We start from the raw sequence: 8,128 nt of genomic DNA on the forward strand, positions 1-8,128 counted from the left end.
TTTCCTAGGAGCACATAGTGAGTTTGAAGTGCTAACCTTGCCGTTCAAAGTGACCTTAAAGTTGGTCAAGAACTTATCTTACAGCCCCACACCAGGACTCCATTAGTGACAACAGCTATGATAATGTACATATATACATACACCAATCTATGCCACAAAATACCAACTAAGGAATGAGACTTAGAAAGGTTGTTTCTTATCCAACCCTGAAATCTTTTTAATAGTCCCACTCCTGTGTTGTTACTGTGGTTTTAGTGACATGCATTCAAATCACTAGGGAGATGGTATATCTCCCCAACTAAATTATAAATGCTGTGGATCAGGGATAATTTTATAAAACTTTTGTTATTTTTTCACCTAGGAAATAAAGGCTGTGAATTGTATACATCTTTATTTACTCAACTAGAAGTGATCTTCTGCATTCTAGTTTTACTAACTTTAATTTTTTTTCAAGTAGCATATTAAAAATTATAATCCAAATAAAATACACTCGTTACACTGCAGCAACTGTTGCAATGAAATTGTATCTCTCCATGTCAGTAGCTGGAAAGGGTGGAGGAACACACCTTTCTTCAATTTAATTATTTCACATTTTCCCTAAAGTTGACTAATTATATTTTAGTGTGTCAGTATTAATAAGTATCTCTTATTGGGCATCTCTTTTCTTTCTCCTCTTATTAATGTTTATTGCTATTTCTTATTGTATCAACGGATAAGGAACAGACAATAAAAGGAATGACTAGAAAATCTTGGAAGGTGCTTGTAATATCTACTTGTGCCATTTGCAACTATCAGTTTGACATTTGACCGGAAGTAGGGCTTATTAAGTCGTATTTCTCAAATACTTAGCATATGATAACACATACAAATAATTTCTTTATATATGCCATGGTGAATATGCCTGGTCTGGGGTCAAACACACCATTGCCTCCCAAGCTTTATGGTATGGACCAAGTATTTGAAAGCTGGTTCCTGGAACCACAGTGGGCTTCACCAGGCCATTCCCTGTTATTACGCCAATAGCCCTATGAGGGTAATTTTGATCGGTCATGACCTGCCTTAGGGATATGTTGGAGACTATATTAATTGGCATCCTTATAAAATCTATACAACAAAACATAGTCATACGAAGAACTGAGATTAAATTAATATCTAAAGATTTTGACCTCTAGACCATCTAGAACAATGTTCTTAAATCTGATTCTGGAAGTTTGTTGCAAATGTATATGCTTAGATGTTCTGCCCATGTTTATAGAATCAGTTTCTTAAAGTGGAGCCCAGACAACTGTCATTTTAATAAGCACTACAAGTGATTTTAGTGCTTATTAAAATTAAAAGGGGCTCTGGTAGTGTAGTGGTTACGAATCGGGCTGTGAACCTTAAGGTCAGCGGTTTGAAACTACCAGCCGCTCCACGGGAGAAAGATGAGGCTTTCTACTCCCGTAAAGATTTATACCCCCGGAAACCCTGTACAGGGTCGCTATGGGTCGGAACCGACTTGACAGCACTTAACAACAACAACAACTGGTAGTATAGTGGTTAAGAGTCGGGCTGCCAACCGCAGGGTCAGCAGTTCAAAACTACCAGCGGTTCTGCGGGAACAAGTTGAGGTGTTCTGCTCCTGTAAATATTTACAGCCTCAGAAATCCTGCAAGGGGTCGCTATGAGTCGGAACCAACTCCATGGCACATAACAACAACAAAAACATTGATGTTCATCAATGTTTAAGAACTACTGGAACAACTTGTTCAACGTACTCTAATAATATTCACAAACTTTAGAACATAAAATACACTTTTGATATTGTATCTTGGGTCATAAACTAATAAACATTTTGGGGTAAAAGGCCAGGATTGATGTGATGTTTTTAAAGAACACTTTTTCAGTTCTCCATCCTTATATGCAATATCTAGCTGGACATATGGTTGATTGGTTGGTTATGTGCCGTGCAACTGTTTTAGCATTACTTTGGTCATCAACTCCTCAAATAAAACACGTTGGTACATTCAGGTGTTATATCAAAAAATACTTTTCCTTCAAAATATGTCTGCATGAATTGTGTATGTGTTTCTAATTCTGAATACAGGCTAAACAACAACAATCATAGATTAAACTTCTATTTTGAAGTTCAGCTTTGAAGGCTATAAAATAAGTAGACCAGGAAATACCCATTGAAAGCAAGTAAAATAAATGTAGCTCTAACTCCTAGCAAATAGTTATCTTTCTTTTCTCCATATTACAATCCTAATTTCTTTCCTATTCTCTAATCACTTCTATTCTCTAATCAAGTTATTCTATTCAAATAACTAACTATAGCTGACTATTGTGAACCAGGAGCTAAGAAAAATGCGTTTCAAACTTTGTTCATACTGAAGTCACACACTATAGCTTTTAAATGAGCATGAAAAATCATTCTCAGTTCTTGTGAGTCGGGAATAATGTCTTCCAGATGATGTGTTACACCCTCTCTGAGATCTGCATTTAAAGAGAGAAGTGGCAAGAAACACAGCATGAAGAGAGTAATGACCAACAGCTTCTGTTGATGAAAATGGTACAATGGGACCAATGTGGGAAGGGAGTCTATTTAACAATTGGGCATCAAATTACTCCTCCAACTAAGTTCACTGGGGACAAACACCAGCCCACCTGTGACAGGGTCTTCTTGCTGTTGAAACACCCTATTGGAAGATCAGATTGTGTTTTCTTAGGCTTGTGACAGAGAGTAACCGAATGTTAATTGAGAGGAAAGGATCAACTAAGAAACAAAGTCATTGGACTGGTATGTATACAATGAGTTAATTTTACCAATAAATTCACCATGACCTTAAATATCTTTCTGCTATTTTTAAGGTTTTGGAAAAACTCAGTGATCCCCTTCCTTTTCTTAGAAAATTACTAATCTTGTTTTGAGAAGGACCCTAGATATTTTATCTATGAGAAGAAAAGAGGCAGAGTTATTGAAAGTCTCCCTTACTTACCAATTTAGTAATGTCTTTCACATCATCAGTCACAAGTCTCTTACAGCTCTCTTTAGTTTTGGCAAGAGAATTAAATAGGAGCAGTTGAAGATAAATGCAAATGATAATCCAAGTCTAAATGAAAACAGAAAAATTGCTCGTCAATCTTCAATTTAAACCTGAAATTATTTCAACTGTGAACATTATTCCTTGATGTCAATTTACTATATGAAGAAAAAAAAAAAAACTTACTAACTTAAATAAAATTAATGCTAAGCATCCAAATTATGCTGACAAAATATTTTTAATATCTTAGTTAAACCATGACTTGAATTATTCATTTCAATGACTTTACATATTGTTTACTTTTATCAAAAGATTTCTATACCAATTTCCTAATGGCAATTAGGAGTGAGCTTGCAGCAACATGTAAAGGATTTTTCACTTACAGTGTCTTCTAAAAAGTAGAGAATGCATAAAATTCATACCTTAAGGCACAAAAAGAAACTTTCTCTTTTTCTACTTTAAATGTCTACATTTTGGCAAGTAACAGCATAGCCCTTGAGCAGTGAGAGAGCAAAAGGATCATTGTTGTGAATCACAAATTTTTTAAACTATTTAAATAAATAAAAATATTTCCTTAGCAAGCAGAAAGACATTTAAACTACCTCTGCTGTTGATGTTGTTAGGGGCCATCTAGTTGGTTCGAATTCACAGTAATCCTATGCACAACAGAATGAAACATTGCCTAGTGTTCTACCATCTTCACAATGGTTGCCATTTTGGACCCATTGATACAGCTTCTGTATCAGTCCATCTTATTGAGGCCATCTTCTTTTCACTGATCCTCCACTTTGCCAAGCACAGTGTCCTTATCCAAGGACTGGTCCCTCCTGATAATGCATCCTAAGTATGACAGACCACCAACATTTGCCATACTTGCTCCTGAGGAGTGTTCTGGCTGCAATTTCTTCTAAGACAGATTTATTTCTTCTTCTGACAATTCACGGTACTTTCAATATTATTTGACAACACCATAACTAAAATGCATTGAATTTTCTATGGTCTTCCTTACTCCCTGTCCAACTTTCACAAGCATACGAGGTGACTGAAAATACCACAGCTTGGATTAGTCACACCTTAGTCCTCAAAGACATCATTGCTCTTTAAATTTTTTAAGAGATCTTTTGTAGCAGACTGGCCTAAATGCAATGTGTAATTTGATTTCTTGACTACTGCTTCCATGGACTTTGATTATGGATGCAAGCTAAATGAAGTCTTTGACAATTTCAATCTTATAACATTGCTTATTGGTCTAGTTGTGACAATTTTCATATTCGTTATGTCGAGTGTAATTGAAGACTGTATTCCTTGATCTTCATCAGTAAGTATTTCAAATTCTCTTTGCTTCCAGCAGGCAAGGTTATGTTTGCCATGCATTTCATAGGTTGTTAATTCTTACTCCAATCCTGATGTCATGTTCTTTACATAACCCAGCTTCTGAGATTATTTGCTCATCACACAATTGAATAAATATGGTGGAAAGGATACACCCCTGACACACATCTTTCCTGATTTTTAACCATTCAGCAGCTCCTTGTTCTGTTCAAATGACTGTCTCTTGGTCTATCTACAGGTTCCTCAAGAGCACAACTAGTTGTTATAGAACACCCAATCTTTGCAATGTTATCCATAGTCTATTATGAATGCCTATGTCATTAAAGAACAAGTAAACATGCTTCTGGTAAGCTCTGCTTTCAGTCAAGATCCATCTGATGTTATCACTGATATTCCTAGTTCCATGTTCTCTTCTTGATCTGCTTTTTTAATTATGCAACTGTTTTTTAATATTCTTCACCAATATTTTGCTTGCAAGTGATATCAGTGATTGTTGCTGTTGTTAAGTGCCATCGAGTTGGCTCCAACTCATAGCAACCCTCTTTAAGCTTTATAGAAGTGGCTGGTGGATTTGAACCATTGACCTTGCAGTTCAAACTGATCTTGTGGTCCAGTGCATTATCCTGCATTTCTGCATTTCATTGGTTCACCTTTCTTTGGAATAGGCATAAACATGCAACTCTTCAAACTGCTTCACTAGGTAGCTGTCTTCCAAATTTCTTGGCATAGACAAGTGAACCCTCTCAACACTGCATGAGTTTGCATTCCATCAATTTCTGAAAGTTTGTTTTTCATCAGTGCCATCAGTGCAGCTTGGACGTCTTCCTTCAATACCTTTGCTTCTTCAAAATATGCTGTCTTGAAATAGAGGAACGTCGACCAAATCTTTCTGATACAGTGACTTTATACATTCCTTCCATCTTATGTTTTTGCTTCCTGCATCGCTCAATATTTTGCCATTGTTGCTGTTCTTGTTGTTAAATGCCACAGAGTTAATTCTGACTCATAGCAACCCTGTATAGGGTTTTTGAAGAGCAGCTGGTGAGGTTGAACCACCAACCTTGTGGTTCAAACCAACTTTGCAGTCCAGCACATTAACCCACAATGCCGGTGTTCCTTATAGGCATATGCATATTAGTCTATCATAGACATCACTGTACTTCAAAAGTTGTATCTTGAAAAGCTGGTTTTGTTTATGAATGCAACGCCATTCCTCTTGAGTTTGTCATTACCAGGATAGTAAACCATACGGCTGACCAATTCAAAATGACCAATACCAGCCCATTTCAGCACTAAACAATAACACTGAATATTTGCTGGGTGACTTAGTAACTAATATGAGGGGATTTCAAAAATTCCATTTTCTCATGAACTTTTGAAGTGCCTTCCCCTTCCCTACCATACAAAAAGTCTAGTGATGAAACTCAATAAAATTTTATTGAGCACTTAGTATGAGACAGGAGTCCTGATGTGGTGTTGTGTGCTAATGTGCTAGACTGCAAGGTCGGTTTGAACAGCAAGGTCAGCAGTTCAAGCTCACCAGCTGCTACTCAGAAACCCTATACAAGGTTGCTATATGTCGGTACTGACTCAACAGCATTTAACAACAAGTATGAGATAGCTACTGTAGCAGTCACTAGGAAACAGAGATGATGAAGATGCCCTTGAAAATCAGAAGCATGTAAGTAAATAACAAGTACACCTTGTGATAAATGTTTTGGGAACACAGAAGAGGAAGCAATTAATTAATTAACCTTAAGTGGGGGAATCCATGACAGGAAGACAGTGCCAAGAAAAGCCAGAAAATAAAGGTGTCTCTGCCTGGATTTGGGAGGACAAGGAGAAATCTGCAAGAGTTGATAAAGAAAAGACCAACATTCCAGTCCAAGAAAAATAAACAACACAAGCAATGGCACAGAGATGTGAAAATATTTGAAAATATCTGAAATTTATTTAATAAGCTAACAATTGCCAATGACATCTCAAAATTACATGAAAGCCCAGCTGTGCATGACTAGAAATCCTTCCTACTTCTTTAGCTTGTCAAATATTCAAAATGAACTGAATTATTATTCACAATGATTTCAATTGTTATTTCATATCTGCAAGCTATTGGCAGTTACACTGGACCAAATGATGATTCTCATTGGCTAACATTTCTAAGATTGCATGTCTTCCTATGTAGGTATGATGACTTGTAAACAAAATTAAAACTATTTTAACGAGTTTTAACAATCGATCCATATTTCTTTACCGTGGTGATCCAATTTAGCAGATATTTTGCTTAAGGTAACTTACTTTACACACTCTGATGTCACATCTTCATATATATACCTTATTAAATATCCTTGACTGATAAGTAAAGGTGAAGGATTTTAGAAAAGAATGACAATAAAAGGTTGAGTGACCTTGGGTATGGCAATGGCTGTGTCTGGTACTCTTCATTTATAACTAAAAAGTTAATTCTATCAATAGCAGATGTGACCAGGCTCCAAGGGGTGACTCATAATAACCAAACTCACAAGAGAAAACTCTGACTTGGAATACAAAGGCCCTAATTCATAATTCCAAGAAAGCTCAGATTGTGTCAACAGATCAGTACTTTTTTTTTTTTTTAAGCTTTTATTGTGAATTGACAGATGAGTATAACTATGCTAGTTCTGCAAATTCAAAACAAAATTGTTGGCCTCGATTTGATTCTGACTCAGAGGATTCACCAGACAGAGCAGAACTGCCCCATAGAGTTTTCAAGGCTGTAATCTTATGGTACGAAGCACAGTGGCTCTGTAGGAAAAGTACTGGATGAGAAGCTCAAGGTCTGTGATTAGAGGCCACCAGCCACATCCCAGGAGAAAGATGAGGCTTTATGCTCCCATAAAGATGTACAGTCTTCGAAATCTTATAATGGGTTGCTATGAGCCAGAACAGAAGCAATGGCAGACAACAACAACAATCTTCATGTAAGCAGGCTGCCACATCCTTCTTCCGTGAAATCAGCTGATGGGTTTGAGACACTGACCTTTAGCAATTGAGCACTTAAGCATTACGCCACCAAGGCTACTTAATTTTGCAAAGCAGTCCACATTATTGTCAACAGAAAATGGTTTGTTAAGTGAAGGATCAGAACTATTCTTTATCTGGTTATAAAAAGAGTGATTTGAAAATTTGTAAAAGTTTCAACAATTCCATTTTATAGATGATAAAGCTGTCTATATGTATTTTTTTTCTCAGTTACACATGTTATTTGGAAACTGTCCACCCATTGTATATAAACAGCACATTGAAAAAATGTCTATAATTTTATATTTTCTAATTACACCAAAGAGAATTAGCTGGCTCTTTTCACCAGATAATAAAACCTGAGACACTCTTACCCACATAAACAAATGCACCTTCCTACAGGATTAAGCAGTGTACTTGATTTGACTCATCATTGCACTGTCTCCCTTATGTTGTTGTTGTTAAGGGCCAAGAAATCAATTCCAACCCATAGCGACCCTGTATCAGGTTTCTGAGGAGTAGCTGGTGAGCTTGAACCGTCAACATTACAGTTCAAACGGCTTTGCAGTCTGGCACGTTAACCCACAGCGCCACACCAGGATTCTGTCTCCCTTATACTACTGAGTAAATGACTTTTATTTTAGAGATTCTTCTTTTGGAACAATCCCAAAATATTTTTTAAATCTCCTCTACTAATACAAGGAGATTCCATGTGTGTAAACATAATTGACTAAACTCTGGATTTCTTTTTCATAGAGTCCTTGTTGTTGTTG

General features: G+C 36.5%; 1 protein-coding gene across 2 annotated transcripts in view; it reads right to left on the bottom strand.

The window, feature by feature from the left end:
- The window catches only part of KITLG (KIT ligand), a 126,283-nt gene that overhangs the window by 71,892 nt on the left and 46,263 nt on the right, over positions 1 to 8,128 (bottom strand). For both annotated transcript variants that reach the window (XM_006870706.1, XM_006870707.1), the window contains exon 2: positions 2,979 to 3,092. In XM_006870706.1, coding sequence (XP_006870768.1) covers positions 2,979 to 3,092 — 114 coding nt within the window. The remainder of the gene's footprint in view (positions 1 to 2,978; positions 3,093 to 8,128) is intronic.

Source organism: Chrysochloris asiatica, unplaced genomic scaffold, assembly GCF_000296735.1.
Source record: "Chrysochloris asiatica unplaced genomic scaffold, ChrAsi1.0 scaffold00149, whole genome shotgun sequence".
In the NCBI taxonomy this organism is placed as follows: Eukaryota; Metazoa; Chordata; class Mammalia; order Afrosoricida; family Chrysochloridae; genus Chrysochloris; species Chrysochloris asiatica.